The sequence below is a fragment of the Bos javanicus genome, chromosome 22 (assembly GCF_032452875.1).
Source record: "Bos javanicus breed banteng chromosome 22, ARS-OSU_banteng_1.0, whole genome shotgun sequence".
NCBI classification, from domain to species: Eukaryota; Metazoa; Chordata; class Mammalia; order Artiodactyla; family Bovidae; genus Bos; species Bos javanicus.
In genome coordinates, this window is record NC_083889.1 from 14,998,081 (window position 1) to 15,023,837 (window position 25,757).

At 49.8% G+C, this 25,757-nt stretch overlaps 1 protein-coding gene across 1 annotated transcript in view; it reads left to right on the forward strand.

Annotated features, from left to right (window-relative positions):
• GASK1A (golgi associated kinase 1A) overlaps positions 1-25,757 on the forward strand; it is a 53,979-nt gene that overhangs the window by 10,928 nt on the left and 17,294 nt on the right. The window contains exon 2 of the mRNA XM_061396126.1: positions 24,292-25,578. Within this exon, the coding sequence (XP_061252110.1) occupies positions 24,292-25,578 (1,287 nt within the window). The remainder of the gene's footprint in view (positions 1-24,291; positions 25,579-25,757) is intronic.

Genomic DNA, 25,757 nt, shown 5'->3' on the forward strand with positions numbered 1-25,757 from the left:
GGGCAGCAGGTTCATGGTTCCATGTTCAGGAGCCAATGGAGGGATTTTTCCAGAAATGCCATCAGTCAAAGAACTGGCCAAAGACAGCTAAGAGGTTAGGACAAAAGGAGAGAAAAAAAGATCAGCGTTAAGAGCCGTTAAGGAGGTTTATGGATGCCACATGAGGAGACTGGGGTTCAAAGACAAAAGGGACGGCCCCAGGGAGGCTCTTTCACCCCTGCGGACCCGCAGGAGCCCACAGATGCCCCTCAAAGTCTGAGCATGCCAGCCGGGGGACACGGGGCCGGGCTGTGCTGGGCACGGTGCTCCAAGCTGGGTTTCAGCAGCGTGCTGCCCTGCGGCAGAGCGGTGACCCTTCCCCCTGGCCTGGCAGCCGAGGGCTGACGCCGCCGCCTCTCTGCGCTTCCCGTGTCCCACGTCTGCCCGGTGCTCCTGCCGGGGGAACTTTATCAGCAGAACAAGCTTGGCTTGTCCAGCAGCTGCCTTGCTTCTGTCCAGACTGGTTTTGTAGCAGTGCTTTTAGGGGCCTTCCAGTGTACTAGCAGAATTCTCAAGACACTCCGTCTCTTCTGTCTCAGTCTCCATGTGTCCTGAAAGGAGAGGATCCATACGCGTGCACTCCTCCATGCCAAGGTTCCTTCATGTACACGTGCCGGCGACTTACACCTCCCGCAGAAACATCTATTAATACAGCCCAGCTAGTTACTTAGTGGGGAACGTTGTCTGTGGTCATGTTCCCGTCTGGACTGTAGACTAAAGGCAGAGGCCGTGCCTTCCTTCTTTGTTCTGGCCACGATTTAAAACATAGCTTGAGAACTTTTAGATGCTTGGGGCCTCTTATCTGAGGTGGAAAGGGAAGACCCACCTGCAGTCAAACCTGTAACCCTAGAGGGTCAAAATTTCAGAAGTTACAGGACTCACAACCCCCTTCATGCTTTCCTCCAAAGAAAATGGAGGGACCTCAGCCCTGGGGGCCATGTGATGATGGGTTTCCAGCCAGGTGGAAAGGAGGTGGGTGGGAGGGAGTGATGGACTCGCGCTGTCCAAGGTGGGCTGAGCGCTGTGCGTCGCACTTCCCGGGATGTCTGGGCCCCATGGAGGTGGAGGCTGCAGCCCGTTTGAGGGCGGGAGGCTGGGATGGCCCGTGAATGGGCCATTCGGATGTCCATCCCCGTGCAGGGAGGACGGTGGGCGGGACACACAGGCCTCTTTCTCCAGGACAGAGCGGCTCTGTTGTCTGTTCACACAGAAGCTCAGTGTGTACCTGTGGGGGGACCCGGATCCCGGCTGGGGGGCTGGCCGCTGGCAGTGGTGGCCTCCTGGGCAGCACACCCGGCCACAGTCTGCAGTCCCTGCACAAGCCAGCTCGTCCAGCTCTGTCTCACCCCCGCCCCCTGCTCTCCCCACGGTCCCTGCTGCCCCAGAGATCTTCCTGCAGCTACAAAGATGTTATTGTATTCCTTCCTTTCAGAACAGTCTCCTGAAACTCTAGTTAAAATCCCCTCATTTCCCTTTGGGGAGGGGGTAGGGACGTCCGGGCAATGCCACCCTGTTCCGTCGCTTCTCTGGGTGTCAGGAAAGGCTCCTGCTCACACTCACGCATTCCTTGTTCACACTCATCCATCCCCTGGACTTAGGCTGTCATTGTCACAGGGCCTGTACCAGTGCCTGGTACGAAAGCATGAAGGGTTCAGAGGGGAGTTCTAACTGGAACAACTGAATTCAAAGCCTGCTTACCACCTGGGGCAAGTCAGTGATCCTTTAACCTCTCAAGCCTCAGTTTCCCCTAAGAGAACACCATCTCCTTGTGGGATTGTGTGTTAATGCTATCATGAGCACACATCACCTCATACAATAGTCATCAGCACAGAGTAAGTGCTCAGTTAGTGGGAGCTGTGATTATTACCTTGTCCCTGGACAACAGATAGGCTGGAGATGCTTGAAGGCCTGGGCCACTAGGACTGTTAGCAGGAGCCTTCAGTGCATCCAGGGAGCGGGTGTTGGGGGGTATCCCTGTTCCCTAGTTCCCGCCAGGGAACAGGTACTATAAAGGGCCTGCCTTTGTATCAGCCACGTGGGTCTCTCCCTGTGATGGTGAACTGGAGAAAGGCAGAATCCAGTGGTACCAGTTGAAGGAGTCTTGACGTGTCCATGCCTAGGATTCAAAAGAGCTCTAAACTCGGATAATGAAAAGTTCTGTCTTTATTTTCACTGGTATCTAACTGAAAATCAGCATTTCTTCAAGAATGAATGTAGGCGCTAACCACCGTAGCGTTAACAAGACCTGTGACTTAGTCACCAAGAGGAATCACAGAGATTTTACATCATGAGTTGGAAGCAGATTCTTTGAAATATAGTCTTCACTCTTCACTACTTTGAAACTGCATTTGTTATTAGATGAGTTGATAGATCTCATCATTTAACACGTTAATAAAGAAGCACATGTATTATTATATCACAGATTTGTTTTTTGGAATACTTTGATGACCATATTTCGTATAATTGATTGCCTTTGTAACTCTCTGCTTTTTATTTGTACATTAAAAAAAAGCATCCTGAGAAAGCCATGGCTTCACCAGGTGGCTGAAGTAGCACTAATCTTTGGTGCTAAAAGGATTTGGAAACTCTGCTTCTGTATAGATGGTTGTCTGTGTGATCTGATCTTCAAATATGCCAAGAAGCCCCTTTGTCTAAAAAATGTATTTCCTCAGCTTCTACTCCAAGGTCATTAAAAAACAACTTCAGCAAACTTGTAGTGAGTGCTGGCCTCTGTGCTGGCTGTGAGATCATTCACCTTAGAACTGATAACAGCAAATGTTTGTGTTGGGCTTTGTAGCTCTCTTACCCATTATCATGTTGAATCTTCAATCCTTCAAGTGTTAAGGCTGCTCTCATTGGATCCAGTTTAGAGAGTAGTAAATAGAGTAACTTCGGAGAAGGCAATGGCACCCCACTTCAGTGTTCTTGCCTGGAGAATCCCAGGGACGGGGGAGCCTGGTGTGCTGTCGTCTATGGGGTCGCACAGAGTCGAACACGACTGAAGTGACTTAGCAGCAAATAGAGTAACTTAGAGATCAGCAATGCTCTAATTGCCAGGACACACAGTTCAAATGTATGAAGGACTTTAAGGTGGGTCCTACAATGGACTTTAAGTTTGAGCAAACTCTGGGAGATACTGAAGGACAGGGAAGCCTGGCGTGCTGTAGTCCATGGGGTTGCAAAGAGTCAGACATGACTTAGCAACTGAACAACAACTACAACCACAAATCTGAGTCTCTTTCCATTTGATCAACCTGAAAATTCTCACACTTGGTACATAGCTGTTTTATTTTGGTAGCATCTGTGGAAATTTTCTGTTATAAGTAAATATTCTTGGAAATGAGTTTCTTGTCTAGCGTGTCACCTGAGGGTGTGGGTCCCATGAGTGTCTTGTTTAGACTCGGGTCGGGTGGGGAGGGTGGGAGCCCTGGACATGGGCGAGAATGGATTCAGAGAGAGGGTGAAGACGGCTGTGAGGCAATGGGGACAGGACATACAGGCGGCAGGCTGTGTCGGAGCTGGGGCTGGGGGTGGGGAAGGCCAGTGCTGGGGGGAGAAGTCCTGCCAGGGAGCGCCAGCTCGGAGGCCCATCTTGACTCTGTGCTTTGCTTGGGACACCTCCAGAGCTTGCAGCAGACATCAGAGCAGCATCTCCATGAGGGGCTGAAGGAGTCCCCCTTTCTGGAAGCTTCTGAGGAGACTGCCTAGGACTAGAAACATGAGGGCTAGCAGAGCGTTCTCTTTTATCATGAAAACAGACCTGCTCCTCTTCTCTAGCTCTGAGAGGGTCCCCGTGACACTGAGGGGTGCTTCCCCTCATCTCTCGTCCCGGGTGATGGCTTTCTCCCTGTTTCGGTAGTGAAGCTCTGCAAGGCGGCAGCTCCCCAGAGCGCCCAGGGCGGCCCAGGCATAGAACTCAGCAAGTGTCCCCAGAGCCGAGTCCAATAGGACTTTCTGAGAAGATGGACATGTCCTACTCTGCGCTGTCCACCTCGGTGGCCACCACTCCCAGGCGACTGCTGAGTACTTGAAATGGGGTGAGTGCAACCCAGGAATGGAAATGTTAAATTTGAATGCGTTTAAATGTAAATAGCCACCGGTGGTTCATGGCTCTCGTATTGGACAGTGCCGATCTGGCCCAGGGAGTATAAACGGAAGTGCCGATGGCACCCAGCTGGTGGCTTAAGTGAAAGAAGTGGGCTGGGCGTAACGAAGACAGTGCCCATCTATGTTTTGTTTTCTCTGGTTGTACTCAGGAAGGTGTTTGTATTCTTGGAAAAACAGCAAAGCAAGTGAGACTCCAAAGGCAACTGTTTTTCCTTCTCGTGGGAGACAAGTCAGGGCATGGTGGAGCCTGCGGTGGACGGCAGAGAGCATGTCACTGAGAGAGGGAGCCATCCTCCGCTCCAGCCATATGAGAACGTGGGCCCAGGTTGTGGCTCAAACTTCTCCCTTTTCGTAGGAGGCTGGAAATCTAGATTTTTATAGGAAATATCCTGGTTTTTTAAACATTGGCTCAAATTTATTTAAAACCTCTTAGGCCAAACTAAACACATCTGCAGGCCAGATTCAGCCCAAGGATCCCGGTTTACGAACTCTCCTTCAGGCCTGATTCTGGAGAAGTCCATACGACCTGCTGTGACTGGGATGGATTTAAGGCAGAGTCAGGTTGATTTTCCCCTCAGTGGCCCTAGTTGGCTCAGGCCCCCTGTTGCCACGAGCTTGGTTGGAATTGGGGGGAAGTGTGTATGTAGGACACAGGCCTGCCCCCCTCTCCCTCTCTTCTCTGGGGCCGTGTCCCTGGCCTCTGAGCAGCCAGAGAGCAGAAATCTCTGGAAGGCTGGAACAGAATGGCCCAGGGAGAAACTTGCTTTCGTTTTTTCAGCCTCAATTCCCACTGCCAGGCCTGAGAGCAAAACTGTATGGCCATTAATACCAAGGCAGCCAGAGAAAATTTCCGACAAATGATAGGGTCTCGAAAATTCCATCTGGTCTGCGGTGTTTCCACACTAGTGCTCTTGTGAGCTGGAACAAAATGGTAATTCAGTCATGGGTGTGGAGAAGGCTCCTGGGGCGGCCGGTGGGGCTGGAAAAGCCCCAACATACAATCAACGTAGAGATTGGAGCAGAGCAACCAGCAGCAGGGAGGGAGGGATAAAGGACATGTCGTTTAGCCCCTTGGGAGCAGGTCAGGCAGGCATGTGTTCTTAACGCAGGTGCTAGGAACCCTGCCGTGGAGGTAACCCCGTGGGTCCCGCTGGAAAGCATCATCAGTTATGCGTGTGTGCCAGTGCTCCAGTCGTGTCTGACTCTTTGCGACCCCATGGACAGAGGAGCCTGTCAGGATCCGTGGGATTCTCCAGGCAAGAATGCTGAAGCGAACTGCCATGCCCTTGTCCAGGGGATCGTCCCGACCCAGGGATCGAAACCACGTCTCTTATGTCTCCTGCATTAGCAGGCAGGTTCTTTACCACCAGGGCCACCTGAGAAGCCCCATGATCAGTTATGAGTAAACGTAATTATATTTCAGCTTCTATTTTGCATGCTTTCACACAATAGCTCATACAACTCTCACAGTCCTTAGGAGTACTTAGGAGTGATGTTATTTTTTTAAATAAGTCACATTCTTTTCCCACCAGAACGTCACCATTGCTCTTCATGTTTCACTCCTGCCTGGAGCAGGGCTTGGCTCAGGAATATCTGCCCAGTGCCGTAATGAATGGTCCACCCTCTGAGAGGGGTGCCATTCATAGCCATGGGACAGATGTGGAAGTGGAGGCCTGAGTTCACACAGCCAGGATGCAGTGGAGCTGGGATCAACATCCTTGCAGCCTGGCTCTGAAGCTGTGTGTCACCCAGGGGCTGGTGGTGGGTGAACCTGGTGAGCTGCTGCCTTGCTCTGGGCCCAGAGACAGTAGCCTCATCTACAAGTTCCTGTATTTCCATTCTGTTTCACATGTCAGAAGTTGGAAGGTTTAACTTTTTGCATCCTTTTGTGACATTTTTTGGTAACATTCTTCTGTATCATTCTCAGATAGAGGAATAAGAGTACAGTTCAGGGTCTTGCAGTGGGGAGCGGGAGGGGCGGGGAGAGAGTGGAATGCAAGCAAGAATTAACTTTGTAAACACTATGCAGAGTACATCATGAGAAACGCTGGGCTGGAAGAAGCACAAGCTGGAATCAAGATTGCCCGGAGAAATATCAATAACCTCAGATATGCAGATGACACCACCCTTATGGCAGAAAGTGAAGAGGAACTAAAAAGCCTCTTGATGAAGGTGAAAGAGGAGAGTGAAAAGGTTGGCTTAAAACTCAACATTCAGAAAACGAAGATCATGGCATCTGGTCCCATCACTTCATGGGAAATAGATGGGGAAACAGTGGAAACAGTGGCAGACTTTATTTTTCTGGGCTCCAAAATCACTGTAGACGGTGACTGCAGCCATGAAATTAAAAGACGCTTGCTCCTTGGAAGGAAAGTTATGACCAACCTAGATAGCATATTCAAAAGCAGAGACATTACTTGGCCAACAAAGGTTCATGTAGTCAAGGCTATGGTCTTTCCTGTGGTCATGTATGGATGTGAGAGTTGGACTGTGAAGAAAGCTGAGCGCCAAAGAATTGATGCTTTTGAACTGTGGTGTTGGAGAAGACTCTTGAGAGTCCCTTGGACTGCAAGGAGATCCAACCAGTCCATTCTGAAGGAGATCAGCCCTGGGTGTTCTTTGGAAGGAATGATGCTAAAGCTGAAACTCCAGTACTTTGGCCGCCTCATGCAAAGAGTTGATTCATTGGAAAAGACTCTGATGCTGGGAGGGATTGGGGGCAGGAGGAGAAGGGAACGACAGAGGATGAGATGGCTGGATGGCATCACTGACTCGATGGATGTGAGTCTGAGTGAACTCCGGGAGTTGGTGATGGACAGGGAGGCCTGGCGTGCTGTGATTCATGGGCTTGCAAAGAGTCGGACACGACTGAGCAACTGAACTGAACTGAAGCACTATCCTTCCTACATTCCTTATTTGAGAGTGCTGGTTCCAAGAGATGAACTGTATAACCATCCAACAAATGGCTGAGGTTACAGACAATCTCATTTTAGATGTATCGGAGGTAGAATGGGGGCACAAGTCCGTCGAAGACTAGTTCCTCCTCCTTGCTGGTTTTGCTTTTTAAAGTCTTGCCCTGGACATAGCTCCCTAACTAAAATTTATGCCTCCTTGCACACGGGGGAAATCACATTCTTTCAGACCCCGAGGTGCCATCATACATTGGTGAGAGACCCAGCGGACGCCGGTCCCGTGAGAGAGATGGAGTTGATCCACACTTCCCTGCCTAGGAACGCCCTCTCCTTGGCTCCTCTTCCCATTCCCCATTCCCCACCCCTGCCCCTCGCCCGGTATGTCCATCAGATACACTTCCCAGGTGCCCCAGTGTTGGGAACACCCAGCACCACATCTTTGCCGCAGCAGAACTCTAACAGGGCTCTGGCACTGGGGGCTCGCCCAGAAAGCCTGCCTGCCTGGCGCAGGCACCGTCTGAAGTTCCACGTCAGGATGCAGAGAGGCACGTAGCCCTTCTGGCTGCTTCTCTTGGTGGAACCTGGTGATCTGTGGTCCAGAATAAGGGACCATTTTGGGTGGCGCTCAATGCAAACAGCAGGTGGTCACATCCAGCCTGAAAAGGGCTTGGCCAGTCAGAGCCGAGGAAGAGGAGACGGATGTTAGGAAACAGGAGTCTGTGCTGAGCAGCTCACACAGCTGTTAGCAAGTGTGCGGAAGGGGCTGCGGTGTTTGCTTCTTTGTTCATGAACACGAAGCTACGGATGGGGGAGGCACCAGTTGACTTTATCCCTTCCAAAGAGGAGAGCTGGGATTCAATGTGGGGTCGGGGGCCATGGCTCCTGACTTCCAGAAACACCTGATTTTGCCAGGAGTTTCAGTGAGGAGTTAGGGAGGTGACATAGGTAACCGTAAAGGTGGGGACAGGTGGGGCCCTGGGGTTGTAACGAGAGGGCTGGCACTGGGGGTGTCTGGGGCGATGTTACTCTTTAAAATTTACGTGACCAGTGAGAGGGCAGCCACGCTTGCTTTGGAGACGGAATCTGCGGGCTAGGGAGGCCTCCCGCCAGCTAGACTGTCAGCTGACTTCCTTGTCTTGTCCTGCAGGCTGCCTCCTCTCCTCAGACACCCTTCTCCCACCTGAGGCTATGTCCCCTCAAGGCCCCCAGCTGCCCTTGAGGCAGCTCCCTGACCTTTTTCAAGGTCACACATCACACCCTCCTCTCCTTTTTGGATTCTTCTGATTACCAGAAACTGGGCTTCCCAGGTGGCGCTAGTGGTAAAGAACCCAACTGCCAATGCAGGAGATGTAAGAGACGCAGGTTCAATCCCTAGGTCAGGAAGATCCCCTGGAGGAGGAAATGGCAACCCATTAGCAGTGTTCTTGCCTGGAGAATCCCATGGACAGAGGAGCCTGGCGGGCTGCAGTCCAGGGGGTCGCACAGAGTCGGACACGCCTGAGTGCATGGACACACACACGAGGTGGAAACTCTGCTGATTAGAAATCTGGTTAATTATCGCTGCTGCTGCTGCTGCTGCTAAGTCACTTCAGTCGTGCGCAACTCTGTGCGACCCCATGGACTACAGCCCACCAGGCTCCTCTGTCCATGGGATTCTCCAGGCAAGAACACTGCAGTGGATTGTCATTTCCTTCTCCAATGCATGAAAGTAAAAAGTGAAAGTGAAGTCACTCAGTCGTGTCCGACTCTTAGCGACCCCCATGGACTGCAGCCCACCAGGCTCCTCCGTCCATGGGGTTTTCCAGGCAAGAGTACTGCAGTAGGGTGCCATTGCCTTCTGCAGGTTAATTATCGCTAGTTCTTCCAAATGCGAATGGAGCTAGGTGGGTCTGTGCTCAGACTGTCTTCTCCCAGAATCCCTTGTGAGATGGTCCAGGTGATTCTCAAGACCAATGGTCTCAGAGGCTGAGTGTGCTATGGGAATTTCCCAACTTTTTGGTTTTATTTGCTGGAGACTAAAGACTCAGCCTCTGTTCTAAGGGTGGAGAAAAATGGATGTGTGTAAATTTCTTTCTTAAGGAATTTTCAAAGGAAATGTTGATGTAGACTTCATTTTTGCCTAATTTGCTCCATCAGAATCTAACTCCCTCGTCAGTCAGACCCCCATTGCACTTTGGTTTTTATGCGTGACTTTGTCTGTGTTGACAGCCACGTTGATCCAAGTGAACAGTTGCTGAGGAGTAAACCATTATGGAACACTGCATGCCTAAAACTGCTTTTATTTCACCCTCGCAATTGATGGATAATGTGACTGTGTGGTTGTTGTTGTTCAGTCGCTCAGTTGTGTCAGACTCTTTGCAACCCCATGGACTGCAGCACTCAAGGCCTCCCTGTCCCTCATGATCTCCGGGAGTTTGCCCAAGTTCCTGTCCACTAAGTTGGTGATGCTATCCAAACATCTTATCCTCTGCCACCCTCTTCTCCTTTGGCCTTCAACTGTTCCCAGCATCAGGATCTTTTCCAATGAGTATGACTGGGTATAAAATTCTAAACCATAATATAAATTTCTAAGCCAGAAACAATTTTCTGTCAGATTTTGAAGGATTTGCTCAATTGTGTTCCAATACTGCAGTACTGAGACCAGAGCCATTTGGATTTGTTGATTACTTTTGATTACTTGTAGAAAACCTGTTTTGGTTTTTTCCTTTTGCTCTGAGAACTTGTAGGGTGTTTCCCCCAGTGTTCTGAAATTTCACAAGGATGTGTCTTGGTTTGTCTTCTCCCGGTTTCCCAGTAGTTGAGCCTGAGGCAGAAGGCTTTTGTGCTGCTGTTTCACTGGGGACGAGCGCCGTCTCAGTGAACACGAAGCAAAGCAGGGAGGAATGTTATGAGGATCCATTACTGATTAAGCTGGCTGCTGCTAGTGAAGTGAAAGTTGCTCAGTTGTGTCCGATTCTTTGCAAGCCCATGGACTGTTATCACCAGGCTCCTCTGTCCACGGACTTCTCCAAGCCAGAGTACTGGAGTGGGTTGCCATTTCCTTCTCCAGGGGATCTTTCCGACCCAAGGATTCAGCCCAGGTCTCCTGCATTGCAGGCAGACTCTACCGTTTGAGCCACTAGGGAAGCCCAAGTGCTGCTAAGTGCAGCTGATGCAGGATCTTATAGACCTACCAAGATGCTGCACGACTGAATTCAGGATCGCTTGAATTTATGCACTGGATTCAGTCTCCCAGCGATCAAAATTGGCTCCACTCAACCTGAGTTTGCCCTGTATTTCCAGGCTGTGTACTCCTGGGTACCACACACCTGCTAGTCATGGGGCCTGGGGGAGGGGCCCGTGAGCGACAGAGCATCTGAGGTTAGGCTGTCAGGATGTACCTATTGGGCTTAGAGAGCCTCAAGTAACCCCTGCTGTGGAAGCTTCCGCTTTTAATGTCTGCTGCTGCTGCTGCTAAGTCACTTCAGTCGTGTTGGACTCTGTGCGACCCCGTAGACGGCAGCCCACCAGGCTCTCCTGTCCCTGGGATTCTCCAGGCAGGAATACTGGAGTGGGTTGCCATTTCCTTCTCCAGTGCATGAAGGTGAAAAGTGGAAGTGAAGTCGCTCAGTCCTGTCGGACTCTGAGTGACCCCATGGACTGCAGCCCACCAGGCTCCTCCATCCATGGGATTTTCCAGGCAAGAGTATTGGAGTGGGGTGCCATCGCCTTCTCCGGCTTTTAATGTCTGCAGCCATCCAAATGCAAATGAGTGTCTGTGTCTGGGCGGGGAGGGAATTGCAAACAATTGAGTTCACCACAGTAGGAGTCCTGCTTTCAGCCACTTTCTTGGCTACTTGGGTAAGGCCTTTGCCACTCACTCACCTGTTCTCTAACTTCCTGAATTTTACCTAATCAGTGCCTCCTGTCCAGTTCTCTTTATCCTTATCAGTTTGTCCCTTGAAGATAAGAGCTTTTTACTGTTGTTTTTTGTGAAGTTTCAGAAGGGTGGAGAGGAATGGCTGGTGTTTCATCCACCAGGTTTAGATGAACAACAGCTTTACTTTTCCAAATTGAATTGTTTGACTCCAAGCCAGCCCCCACCTCAGTTACCCAACATCAGACAGAAAGCCCAGCTTAACCTACCTCTGAAAGCCTTGGCTTTTGAAAGCAGAGGCTTTTTATTCTCTCTTGGGCAGGAAGAGGCCAACTTTCCAGGTTTACTTTCTTGCTTGGAGAATGGTTGTGAAGATGGAAACAACTCTTGTTCTCTGAGGCTTCTATAGTAGCAGGGACAGAAGTCTGTCCTGCTGATGTGGTCAGCTGGACCCAGGTTTGAATCCCACCTCTGCCACTTAGCTATGAAGCTGTGAGGACGTGACCCGAACTCCCTGGGGCTCAGTTTCCTCGATGCCTGGCATGAACAGTGATGCCTTCCCTACAGGGAGGTTGCTGGGAGTAAACGAGCTGTCATGGTCAACAGCTGGCATGGACCCGGCACAGGAGGTGCTCCATCATGTTGGCTACAGATGACGTCAGGGAGCTTCCTGGAGGGAAGGCCTCTGTGCCTCCAAGACGGTTCCATCCCTGCTGCAGGCTTGGCTGCCCAGCTCCTCCCTCATCCTCTTGAGCCCCAGGCCACCTGCTGGGATGGACTCTCTGCCCCGTGGTCATCGGGAAATGTCCCATGACACCCCCATTCCACCCACCATGGCAAGGTCCCTTTATTTTTTATTCAACCCACAGACTACCCATCTGATAAACTTGCTAAAGGCAAAATTAAAGATTGAATTTTTCTATTTCAGAGGCCAAGGGTTTATTGTTGTTTAGTTGCTAAGGCATGTATGACTCTTTTATGACCCCATGGAGCTGTAGCTCACGAGGCTCCTCTGTCCATGGGATTTCCCAGGCAAGAATACTGGAGTGGGTTGCCATGCCCTCCTCCAGGGGATCTTCCTGACCCAGAGTCAAACCCGTGTCTCTTGAATTACAAGCAGATTCTTTAGCTGAGAAGCCTGATTCCAAGGGCAGCTTTGTTGTAGGCCTCCCGAGGACTAGTCTTCAAGACATTTTATGGCTGAGCCCTCCTCTCCTCATGGCAAGCATCTCTCCAGTAGTGTTTAACTGTCTCCAGGGCTCCACGGCCGATGTGCAGAAGTCACACTGGGCCCGCAGAACTGGAGCCGGAGACTGCTCTTTGGCCACTTAAGCAAGTGGTGGCTCCAAGGAGGCATCAGTTCCCGAGACCTCGTCACGCTCCTTCCTCTCAACCAGCTGTGAGTTACCAGTCTTCAGAGTGCTATGACCCAACCATTACCGCTGTGCACAGACGGAGCAAGTGAGGTAAAGGATAGTAACCTAAAGAAGGTGCTGGAGACGCAAAGTGCTGCGGGGATTTAATAATCCTGGGGTTAATAATAGTGCTGAGTAATTGCTATCAAAATACATGCAATGCCGTGTTTTTAGCACTTTATTAAAATTCACCACAGCTCTTTGGGGTCAATACCATTGTCATACCCATTTTTCAGGTGAGGAAACTGACTTTATGTAACACACTCATTAGTGGTGGAGCCGGTGTTTGGACCAAGAGAGCCCAGCTCCTCCAGTCCTTCAGGACTCTGCCTTTCTTTGCTAATAGTCACCGAGGGAGTGGAGAAGGCAATGGCACCCCACTCCAGTACTCTTGCCTGGAAAATCCCATGGATGGAGGAACCTGGAAGGCTGCAGTGCACGGGGTTGCTGAGGGTCGGATACGACTGAGCGACTTCACTTTCACTTTTCACTTTCATGCATTGGAGAAGGAAATGGCAACCCACTCCAGTGTTATTGAATGGAGAATCCAAGGGACGGGGGAGCCTGGTGGGCTGCTGTCTATGGGGTCGCACAGAGTCAGACACGACTGAAGTGACTTAGCAGCAGTAGCAGCAGCACTGAGGGAGAAGGAAGCCCATCATCTCCTGTGTCTCACCTGGGATCAGATTCCCAGCTCATGTAACGAAGAGACAGATCCAGAAATTCCTCTGGTCTTCTAAAGCCTTTTCCTGGAACTGGCTTCCCCATGTCATCTGGGAGCATCAGGAATGCTTTTGGATAAGCACCGAGGGCCTTAGCTGATCCTTCCGTCCTGTGTTCCCATATTCCCAGGCCTGGCTCCTGTGTGCTGGGAAAGCGCTTGGGATTCCGAAAGGGTTGGAATCCCAACTCTTTTATGAGTTGGTGTGCCATCTGGTGCAAATGACTAAGTCTTTCTGAACCTCAATTTCTTCATCTGTAAAATGGGCATGGTGAGAATTCCTCCTTCCTTTCCAGGGTTGTGAGAATGTCTGGAAACAGCATCCTTCTCGCCATGTAGAGAAAAGCACTAAACAAATGTGAGATGAGTGATGTGGTGGAGTCCTTGGGGAGTGACAGCCAGCTGCTCCTTGGCTTTCTGTACTCTGATGCACCCCTTCAAGCTTAGGGAGATAGATGCCCCAGACTTAGGCAAGGCCGGTTCAGTGGAAGAATTTGGGGTGGCCACAACTCGTTCAGGGCAAATAATTGTATTATTTGCACAGTGAGACAGTGAGTTGCTTAAGGACAGAGCCAAGCCTTCCTCACGTTCACATCCCTGTTTCCTGGTCCAGTGCCTGGCCTATAGGGGTGGTCAGAGTAAAAGGCTAAGATTGTGATGTAGCAGATTTTGTCTAGGGAACAGCACTTTTCCATACCTCAGTCCTACATAGTGACTTTGGAGGAGGTTGCCTGCCTCGTGCCCTAGGTGCCTTGATGCCCAACACTGGTGCCCTGAGGGTCTCAGAAGAGCCTGACAGCACCTGGCTCTCCCTGCATCCTCTGCTTCACGGTGCTCTAATATCGTGTTGGTTTCCAGGCAGGCAGCTGTAGGTAACTGGCCATTCTGATCAGTGTGAGGTGAACCTCATTACAGTTTTGATTTGCATTTCTCTAATACTAATAAGCAGTGTTGAGCATCTTTTCATGTACTTTTTAGCCATCTGTATATCTTCTTTCCTGGAGGAGAGCACAGCAACCCACTCCAGTATTCTTGCCTGGAGGATTCCATGGACACAGGAGCCTGGAAGGCTACAGTCCATAGCATAACTTAGAGTCGGACACAACTGAAGTGGCTTAGCACAGCACATGTCTTCTTTGGAGAAATGTCTGTTTAGATGTTGTGCTCAGTTTTTTTTTTTTTTTTTTTTTGGTATTGAGCTGTAGGAGACCTTTGTATATTTTGAAGATTAATCCCTTATCAGTTGTGTCATATGTGAATTTTTTTCTCCCATTCTGTAGGTTATCTTTTCATTTTATTTATGGTTTCCTTTGCTATGCAAAGCTTTTAAGCTTAATTAGGTCCCGTTTGTTTATTTTTGTTTTTGTTTCCATTAGTCTAGGAGATGGACTCAAAAAAGATATTGCTACAATTTGTGTCAAAGAGTGTCCAGTCTGTGTTTTCCTCTAAGAGTTTTATAGTGTCTGGTCTTATGTTTAGGTCTTTAATCGATTTTGAGTTTATTTTTGCATATGGTGTTAGAGAATGTTCTAATTTCATTCTTTTACATGTAACTGTCCCATTTTCCCAGCACCACTTATTGAAGAAACTGTCTTTTCTCCATTACATATTCTTGCCTCCTTTGTCATAGATTAATTGACCACAGATGTGTGGGTTTATTTCTGGGATTTTTATCTGGTTCCATAGATCTGTATTTCTGTTTTTGTGCTGGTATCATACTGTTTTGATTACTGTAGCTTTGTAGTGTAGTCTGAAGTCAGGAAGTCTGTAAATCTTAATTTCTGTAGTTTCAAATTCATCCTGTTAGGACATACTTTGTGAGATTCTGAGTGTGCCTGGTACGTGGTCTATGCTTGGTAAGTGGCTGTTGTTTATTCACTTCTCAAGTCAGATATGTTCAATTTCTGGCTACAGTTTTCAGAATGCTTGAGCTAAAAGCCACTCTGGCACCATCTTCTTTTGGAAGGAGCAGGGGAACCACCTGTGTGGTTCTGAGATCAAGCCCTAGACCTAATTTGAGGATAACAGATTATTAGAAACCTGCTTCTGATATTACCTCTCAAATACGCCCAGATTGGAGTGGGTCAAATGCTGGCATTTTCTAACTGATATTCTTCTGTTTATTAAAGTAGCACATGAGACACAACAAAGTTATTTTCGTTTTGAAAGAAAAATAAATATAGCCTGAAAGCACTTGATTTTCCCTCAATTTAACCAGTGCAAAAAGGCTGCCACCTAGCATTGACCTCACTCACGCCTCGTTTTACACTTGAGCTGACCAGTCCCAAAGAGCTAAGCCTTTGAGAGCAGGGCCTGCCCCTGGGGCCCTGTGCGGTCCTCTGGAATCAGGGCTGGGGCAGGGGCTGTGGATGGCAGCTCCCTTCCAGGGTGAGCCGGCTGCTAGGTCACTGGCTCTGGAGCCAGTCAGTCTGGGTTCACTCATGGTGCTGCTGTCTGTGAGCGCTGGGTCCCCTCTATTCTCTGTGCCTTGTTTTCCTCACTGTAAAATGGGATAGTAATCCTCATACCTACCTCATAAGACTGGCATACAGATTAAATGAGTTAATAGAAGTCAAGTTCTCCAAATAGTCCCAGGCTCATAGTGAACACTGAATAAATGTTAGTTATCATTCCTTTGGGTTTTCCCCCTCCTGGAGATTGGCCGGGCCAGAAATTACAGGGGCAGAAGTCCTTTCTTATCTTAAAGTTGCTGATGTGGAGGAAAATCACAGCTTGCAAAGGAGCTGAGCCAGGGGCCTGGCAGGGTGGTGGCTTAGGAGCTAGGCAGCCTGGGGTTCTGCCCACAGTGGAACAAATGCTTCCAGCCTTCACGGCCCAGGGATCCCCTGGGAGAGGGGCACTGTGTGCCTGGAGGGTCCAGTGAGCCCTGCCTGTCGCCTTTGCCCCCAGAGTCTTGTGCCCGCCCAGCTCTCCCTTCCTGGGGTTAGATTCTGAGTTCAGCCAAGGGAAGCAGAATTTGAGCAGGTCCAGGCTGCAGTGATACTCACAGCATCAACATGTGGTTTTAATCCAGCCCTCTGAAAATATGCTTATGTATTCCCTCTCACCCTGGCCATGGTTTTGTTATGAAAATCATTTGGCTGATCTTTAAAAAAATGAAACAGAAATTCCACATTGCAAAATCTCTGCCAGTCTCAGCCAGAGTCTGAGTCGTGGTGAACCAGCGATCAGCCAGGGGGGTTGTGTAGTAGAGGGGAGAAGTCGGCGGACACGACAGAGGGGGCTGTCACTCCTTTGGTGGAGACTAAACCAGAGCCAACTTTGATTTTTATCCGTCCCCTCCCCGCATACACGTACATCATATGGCTTCTCTCCACCCCTTCTCCCACCAGGACACCTCCACCGAGAAGCACTGTACAAGTGCTTTGAGATTCTGTCTGCTGTGAGGGAGAGAGGACCACGCGGTCTCTATATTCTCTCCACTGCCTCTGCCCTGCATGTTATGCCATCCGCCACGGCTGTTCAGCGTAGGTCGGGTTTTTGTCATCTTCTATTTTTTTTTTTTACTTTACAATGTTGTATTGGTTTTGCCATACATCAACATGAATCTGCCACAGGTGTACACGTGTTCCCCATCCTGAACCCCCCTCCCACTTCCCTCCCCATACCATCTCTCTGGGTCATCCCAGTGCACCAGCCCCAAGCATCCTGTATCCTGCATCGATACTGGACTGGCAATTCGTTTCTTATACGGTATTATACGTTTCAATGTCATTCTCCCAAATCATCCCCCTCCTCCCTCTCCTACAGAGTCCAAAAGACTGTCTATACATCTGTGTCTCTTTTGCTGTCTCGCATACAGGGTTGTCATTACCATCTTTCTAAATTCCATATATATGCTTTAGTATACTGTATTGGTGTTTTTCTTTCCTGCTTACTTCACTCTGTATAATCGGCTCCAGTTTCATCCACCTCATTAGAACTGATTCAAATGTATTCTTTTTAATAGCTGAGTAATACTCCATTGTGTATATGCACCACAGCTTTCTTATCCATTCGTCTGCTGATGAACATCTAGGTTGCTTCCATGTCCTGGCTATTGTAAACAGTGCTGTGATGAACACTGGGGTACACGTGTCTCTTTCAATTCTGGTTTCCTCAGTGTGTATGCCCAACAGTGGGATTGCTGGGTCGTATGGCAGTTCTATTTCCAGTTTTTTAAGGAATCTCCACACTGTTCTCCATAATGGCTGTACTAGTTTGCATTCCCACCAACAGTGTTAAGAGGGTTCCCTTTTCTCCACACCCTCTCCAGCATTTATTGCTTGTAGACTTTTGGATCGCAGCCATTCTGACCTGCGTGAGATGGTACCTCGTTGTGGTTTGGATTCGCATTTCTCTGATAATGAGTGATGTTGAACATCTTCTCACGTGTTTGGTAGCAATCTGTATGTCTTCTTTGGAGAAATGTCTGTTTAGTTTTTTGGCCAATTTTTTTATTGTATCGTTTATTTTTCTGGAGTTGAGCTGTAGGAGTTGCTTGTATATTTTTGAGATTAGTTGTTTGTCAGTTGCTTCATTTGCTATTATTTTCTCCCATTCTGAAGGCTGTCTTTTCACCTTGCTTATAGTTTCTTTTGTGCAGAAGCTTTTAATTTTAATTAGATCCCATTTGTTTATTTTTGCTTTTCTTTCCAATATTCTGGGAGGTGGGTCATAGAAGATCCTGCTGTGATTTATGTCGGAGAGTGTCATCTTTTTTTGACCTCTGGGAGTTGAGAAAAGATGGCTCTGCCTCCATCCCTGCCAGCCAGTTCCTATGACAGCCCTGGGCTGTCAGGGTTCACAGCAGGACATTCTGGGAGGTGGTCTGGGGACGGGATAAGTAGGGCCCCAAAGTGAGGCCAAGTCCTGATGAGTTTTCCCAAAGTAGAAGGGCATTTCTTTCCCTGTGGCTCTTTAGAAATGAGAAAGAGTCTCCCGCTGGTGGTTTCAGTACAAACTGTAATCGAGTCCTTTTCCCCAAATGTTTCTGGTTTCTCACACTGTGTCTGTGCAAAGGCTACCAGCATATGTTGGAATTTTCCCCAAAAGTTCTTCCCAAAAGGCCTCTCCTGTTTTCATTTGACTGAAGGGGTCCTCCAGGCCATGTCATGGGGGGAGACTGGTCATGGGACGTGTCTGTGACCAGGCTGCACCGTCAAGTCGTCAGAGTCAGCCATGCCTCTGTAGTGACACCGCTGTGCCCTTACTAGTCAAGGGGAGGGCGCCGTGCTTGGTTACTAAACCACTTTGCTGCTTTCTGACCAAGGGCACACACTGAGCCCCAAAGAAGTCACCCAAGGATCTGAATGAGTTAGGGTTTGCTGTGATCATGCTGCATAGCAAACAGCCCACAGTCGCGATGGTTCCCAACAGCGTACAGCCTTATCTTGGTTCCAGGGCTGTGGGTTCACTGGGCCCGGTGAATGTGGCTGGGCAGGGGCCAGGCTGGGCACTGGGTTCAGGTCTACTCGGTGCCTCGCCTGGGACACGCTCCTGTCACGGCGCACGAGTCTGCAAGGTGGCTAGTGCCACACAAGCACTGGTAAAGCCACCGGCAGGACGCAGCCTGTGTTTTGTTCACTTGCATTCCTTTGGCAGAAGCAAGTCACACGACCAGGGTCAGACAGTGGGGAGGCATGTCCCACCTTCAGAGAAGCCGTGGCAGGATGAGGAGCCCCCTTACAGTTGTAAGGGAACCCCAAATCTCTGTTGTTTGCTTTTAGCCTTCATGCACGTGTCCTTCCTAGCTCCCACCCTTTCTCTCCTCAGCTCCCCACACGCTTTAAAGCCAAGTGATTCCTTCCTGTCCCACCCTGGGTTATCTCCGGATGGAGCCTCTGCAGGGCGAGACCTTTCTTACTGCCCAGGTGGCCTTCTCCTAGCTTACACTTGTGGCTTTATGATGAAAGAGTTTCTCTTTCTGTCTCTACCTTGAGCTGTGCCCCCAAATGTCCCCATTACAATATGCCAAACTCCAGGAAGGAGTGGTGCTGGGTATTTTTCAGATCCCTGAAAAACAGAGGGAGTTCAGAAAGCAGGGACAGAAACCCCGATCCCACCATGTAAATGTACCAAACCATGTATTGGGTCCTTTCTATATTTTGACTCATTTATTTTCCTCACGTCAATCTTTGTAAGGAGGGATTATCTCATTCTCCCCCATTTTATAACGGAGGAAATAGGGCAGAGCGGTTGTGTATCTTACCCATTGTAACACAGCCCAGAAGGGCCACAAGCTGATCTAGAACTCGCGTGTGTCTTCCCCAAAGCTTTTCTGGCTCCCCTCTTTCTCCACCCCTCTTCCTCTGCAGCTGTGAGTGGGTGGGGCTGCTGGGGAAGAGGGCATCTTCTCTGAGGAATCAAGGGGGAGTCTTGATGAAAGGGTGGGAGGTGGGATTTGAGCAGGGAGGAGACGCAGAGCAACTGTAGAACCATCTTCTTTCCCTCCTGCCGCCAGCGTCGTGAGCGCGTCTCCCATCATGTATTAGATGGTGGGGGGGCAGGTTCCACTGGCACGCATGCAGCAGTGGGGGCGGTTAGGATCCAGCAGCTAACTTTCTAGGACATGAGGCATCATTCCCTTTACTCCTTTCTCTGATGTGCTCTTATTCAGCTGAATATTTCTCCTCAGAGGATGTTTTTACAGTTCGATCAAAGCAGGTATTTTTTTTTCCCCAAAGCTTTACTTGGGTGGCCCTTCAGGGACATCTGCTCACGGTCATTTTGAACCTTTCTCTCTGCACATCTGCACAATTGCCAGCTTTCCCCAGGTTGTCCAAGGCCAAGTGAGGCCGAGAGAAGGATCAAAACAGCCTGTCTTCTTGAAACATTTTTAAAAGACGTTTCCCTAGTGGCATCCAGAACTTTGAGAATCTAGGCTATGAATCCAACTTGAAAACCTATTTTTTTCTTTTCAGAAGGGAGAAAAGGAAACCCAAACAGACTTCTTTGTCCATGGCCACCCCTACTTTTAATTAAAAATGCTGTTGTTCTGGCCGGCCTGTGATTCTGGGCAAGTGAGCACTCTGGACTTTCCAGTTTTCTCCTTCGTAAAATAGGAACTGAGTCATTCCCATTTCCCTATGTTGTTTTAAGGATTAGAGGAGAGAATAACTCATATTCAACTGAAAAGTTAACATCAGTAATGGTACCTGCAGTTGGTTGAATCTGGGGAGCCCATGGTTATGGAGGACCAGCTGCATTATTTGAGTTTTTCACAGTGCTTCTCTATGCATGTATTACATGTGTGTGTTCAGTCGCTTCAGTCGTGTCCAAATCTTTTGCGACCCCCAGGCTCTGCTGTCCATGGAAATTTCCAGGCCAGAATACTGGAGTTGGGTTGCCATTTCCTCCTCCAGGGAATCTTCCCAACCCAGGGATCTAATCCACCTCTCCTGCAGCTCCTGCATTGGCAGGTGGATTCTTTACCACTGGGCCACCTGGGAAGTGTGTCACACATATGTGTGTTAAGTAGTAATAAAAGCCATATTAAAACATATATAATAAATAAAGACAACAGTTTAGACTCTCACTTCAAAAGGATCATCCGCTAAAGAAAGGCATCTTGGAGGGAGACAAGGACCATCTGTTTTACAGAATAGAGGCTCAGTCCCTCGGGACATATCCTGTGGCAACGTACAGAATGCCACTCACAATTGTCCCTCTGGAGGATGGAGGCTGGGCGTTTATCCACTGACTTTTTTTTACAGCATTAAAAACTCTATTTATCTTTGGCTGTGCTGGCTCTTTGTTGCTGCACGGGCTTTCTCTAGCTGCGGTGCGTGGGCTTCTCGTTGTGGTGGCTTCTCTCGTTGAGGAGCACAGGCTCTAGGGTACACGGGCTTCAGTAATTGTGGTTCTCTGGCTCTAGAGCCCAGGCTTAATAGCTGTGGTACGTGGGCTTAGCTGCTCCACGGCATGTGGGATGTTCCTGGACCAGGGACTGAACCAGTCTCCTGCAGTGGCAGGTGGATTCTTTATCACTGAGCCACCAGGGAAGCCCTACCCCCTGACTTTTGTCTCCTGTTGGTTGAGGGTTGTCCCTAAAGGTGTTAATTTCTTCTGTGCCTCCCTGATAGTGGGCAAGAAAGCAGGGAATGATTCTGGGGCTTGAGGTGGGAAGCTGGCAATGTGCAGGGGGACTGTCCACTGTGAGGGCAGCTGGCGTCAGCCAGGGGTCCAGGGGAACATAACATAGGGCACAAAAGCATCTTCCACAGAGAGGAGGCCCCTGGAGCCCCAAATAGGGGAGATCTCCAGAATTGGAGGAGGCCTACTGAGGATATATCTGAAGGAAAAGAAATCATGTCTGGAAGAGACACCAGCACCGCCGTGTTCACTGCAGCATTATTCACAATCGCCAAGACGTGGAAATAACATTTGTATCTCTCTCTTAGTGGGTGAATGGATCCAGAAAACGCACACGTGCATACGACGCAATATTATTCAGCCACTAAAGAAAGAAGGAAATCCTGCCATTTGCAACAAACATGGATAAACCTGGAGGACATTAAGCTAAGTGAGATAGTCCAGACAGAGAAAGACAAATCCTGTGTAGTATCACTTGTATGTAGAATCTTAAAAAAAAAAAAAAAAAGACTTTCAGCTGTAAAATAAGTTCTGAGGATCTAATGTACAGCATGGTGACTGTACTTAGTAATATGGTATCGTTTACTTGAAATTTGCAAAAACAGTAGATCTTAAGCGTTCTTACTACACACAGGAAAAGGTCTGTGTGAAGGAATGGATGTGTTAACTAACAACTATGGTGAACATGTCACAGGCTATGCATGTATCAAATCGTCATGGTCAATAATTTAAATATAAAAACAGTTGTTGTGGTTTTGTCAGTTATACCTCGGTAAAGATGGGGAAACAATGGGGGGAAAAGGAAGAACAAGAAAGAATTCTTAGGGCTCCTAGGCAGGGAGCCAGTCTAATCTGAAATTTCTCCACAGCATCATCTGAAGTTAGAAAACTGTAGAGCAGGACCTATAAGCTATTCCAAGAAGGTAATTGTGAGCAGTATTTTATATCTCGCCAAACTTTCTTTCAGGTACGAATACAATAGAAAAATAGTTTTGAACATGCAAGAACCCAGAAACTGTTGTTCCCATGAGTACTTCTTGAGAAAATTATGGAGTTTTTAAACTTCAATCAACCAAGAAATAATGAAAAACTAGGGCAAAGGGGACAGGAGTAAGCAAAGAATATACCTAACTGAAGAACTAAGACCAAACAAATATGAATATTGGAGTAATAGAGTAGAAGGGGCATGATTTATATCCTAACAATACAGAAATGACACAAATATAAAACTTTGGAAGGTGAATGAAGGAAAAGGTGGGAGAAAGAATAAACATGCTATTCATGAGTAATAACTGGGGGCCAAAGACTGTCATTTAAAGCTGACAAAATATAGTAGAAATGTAAGCATTTTTAATTATACAAAGGTAAACATTTAAAAAGATAATACCAATGATTAAGGGGTTTCCCTGGTGGCTCAGACAGTAAAAAATCTGCCTGCAATGCTGGAGACCTGGGTTCAATCCCTGCATTGGGAAGATCCCCTGGAGGAGGGCATGGTAATGCACTCCAGTATTCTTGCCTGGAGAATCCCATGCACAGAGGAGCCTGGCGGGCTACAGTCCATGGGGTCGCAAAGAATCAGGCATGACTGAGTGACTGAGCACACAGCACAATGATTAAAATTGAATAACGATCGAATGGTAGGGGATGGGGAAGAGGAAATATGCTAATTTTATGATTGTTCTTACTAGGATTTAAGAGCTGGTGTTTAAAGAACTGGACATTTAAGGGTATATAGTCATGAAGGGTCCAATTATTAGAATTCAAATAAAAATTTCCTAAATGTGATAAGAAATATGCACCATGAAAAAAGTAAAGGTAACTGAAAGCATAGTGAAAGACTTCAAAAATTATAAATACAGAAAACATACCATGAAATACCATGGCAGAACAAAGACTAAACATGTACGGCATCTCAAGTACTGGAACTGGGCTAAATCCACCCAGTGAGAGAAGAACACAGAGCTGGGCCAGGCTTGGAACCGGAACCAGAAACTTCTGGTCACTGGGCAGGGGCTCCCTCCCATCTGGTGTCTGGTTTGGGGCTGTTTGTTCTCTCTCCCCGCAGACTCATTCTCAGTAGACTATGGTCACTGCTGTCATCGGTAGCTGGTCTGCCATGTGCCCCTGACGTCAAGTTCATGAGCAGAAAAAAGCCAACCTCGCTGACCTGTCACAGGCTCTGGTTCCCGGGGGAAGGGTAGGGGCCGAGGGGCTATTTGGCCTCGTGTAGGTCAGGGTCCTGGGTGGCCCCACCAGCTCTGGTCCAGGGTCAGGGTGCCTGGACTGCTGGAATGTGTGTGGATGGAGGTGGTGCTCCAGGCTCACAGTTGCAGGGGCCCCAAAGCACAGTGGCTTGAACAACCCTTGCCAGTTCTGCGCCCATGGGCTCATGCAAGCTCCCAAGCTCCTTCCTTCTCGTGGCCCCTTGGTGCCCACGAATCGGAATCACCTGGAAAACAAGTTTCCAGGTGGTACTGATGCTGCTGGTCCCGAGACCACGTGTTGAAAAACTACTGCCCCAGGATATGTCCTTTGCCAACCATCCGGAGCTGACTCGGCCACACGTGGGCCCAGAGAGGCGAGCCGAGGCAGCCAACCTCCTTTTGAACAGATGGGGCTAATAAAAGTGACTGCTTCAGGCCCTGGGCAAGGACTTAGTCCCAGGGTCACACTTGGCTGCCAGGGAGGCCAGGCAAGGCCATCTGTGGCCGGGTGGCTGTGTGCCCCGGAAAGGGAAGGGCATGTTTGTGGGAGACACTGCAGGTCCACAGAGGGGGATAATGGGGAGACGAGAAGAAGGGGCCAGCACTCAGTGTGGGGAACAGATGGCGAAAGGCTCTTAGCATGTTTGGAGATCTGAGTCATAACAGCAGTTTACTCAGAGGGGAAAAGCCTGGTGTCCCTGCAGGCCTGTCCTGGGCGACAGCAGGCTGAGTGCTGAAGCAGGAGCATGGCTGCAGGCTCCTCTCTTGAGGAGCCGCTGGGTGTCATGCCCACCCCCCACCCCCACCCCCCACCCAGGCTTCATTCTTTTCCCTCCTTGTTCACCCAAGATGTTCATTCATTCACTGTCCCGTTATTTTGTGGGTCAGGGCTGATGTTTTCAAGGTTCTAAGCTTTTTTTTTCCTACCCCCATCCCCCAGGCATCTTGGCTCTGGAGAAAGCTGCGTGGCAAGAGGCGGTTGGCGATGGCATTCTGCCTTTTAACGACTCTGTCTGTGGTGACTGTCACTCGCTTGCCCACACAGCACCCAGCTGCTGGCCCAGACCCTGGCCCCATGGAGCCCCAGGGGGTTGCTGATGTCCCTGTCCCCCAGAGTCGGCAGGCTCTGAGCTCCAGCTGGAGGCAGCGGGCAAGAAGGTTGAGGAGAAGCTGGGCCTTGCCCAGGAGCTCCATCCTGGTGTGTGCTGAGGAGCAAGGCCACAGAGGGCACATGGACAGCGGCAGACGGTCCCCAGGGAAGGAGAGCAGCCATGCAGGGAGGATCGGGAACGACATTACTTTGGCACCTCCAGAAGACCTGAGACTCAGTACCCGGCGTCTTGTGCTCCTGCAGGGGGAGGCGATCAGGGGTCCAGGAGCCAAAGACCTGGACCCACCCTGGCACCGTGGTGCCCTCCCGGAGGCACTCAGTGAGACAAGCACCCCAGGTGGCCCCCTCGCAGGGCATGACATGTCAGCCTTACAGACTCGGAGAGCTACTGCTGGACTGACCCTCCAGCCTCCTCCAGAAGGCGGGGGCCTGCCAGGAGTGGGGAACAGAGCCTGGACTGGTGGCCAACAAGTGGGGGGTCCTGCCCCCACCAAAGGGGCTCACTGGTGGCCTGGTTCTGTTAGGGAGCTGCAAGGGTCTGTCTGGTGTGACACTGAGACCCCTGGGCTGTCGAGTGGCTTCAGGACCAGCGAGCAGGTCCCCCCATGGCTCACAGAGCAGGATGTGCAGGCCCTCCAGCTTCTGGCCCAGGGGGAGGTGGCAGGCAAAGCCCGGGTGCCCGGCCACGGGCAGGTGCTGCTAGTCGGTTTCTCCAGCGAGGGGGCCCTTCAGGATGCAGCTCCTGGGCTCAGTCAGCTCTGCTCCCAGGGCCTCTGTGGCTTGATCAAGAGGCCCGGGGACCTGTCCGAGGTCCTGTCCTTCCACGTAGACCGCGTGCTGGGGCTGCGCCGGAGCCTGCCCGCGGTGGCCAGGCGCTTCCACAGTCCGCTGCTGCCCTACCGCTACACGGACGGCGGCGCCCGGCCCGTCATTTGGTGGGCACCCGACGTGCAGCACCTGGGTGACCCGGAGGACGACCAGAACTCTCTGGCTTTGGGCTGGCTGCAGTACCAGGCCCTGCTGGCACGTGGCTGTGGCCGACCCAGCCATGCCCCATGCCTGGGCATCCACCACGCCGAGTGGGCACGCCTGGCCCTCTTTGACTTCCTGCTGCAGGTAGGCGGGGCCTGGCGGGGCGGGGCGGGGCGGGGCACCGCGGGGGCGAGGACTCTAGGTGAACTGAGACATTGGAATGGCCTGCTTGAGGGTGGATGGTGACTCCCCCTAACCCTTGTCTTTTGCTTTCGTTTGTTTGTTTGCTTTTTTACCATTCTTTAACAATTAACTTTTTATTT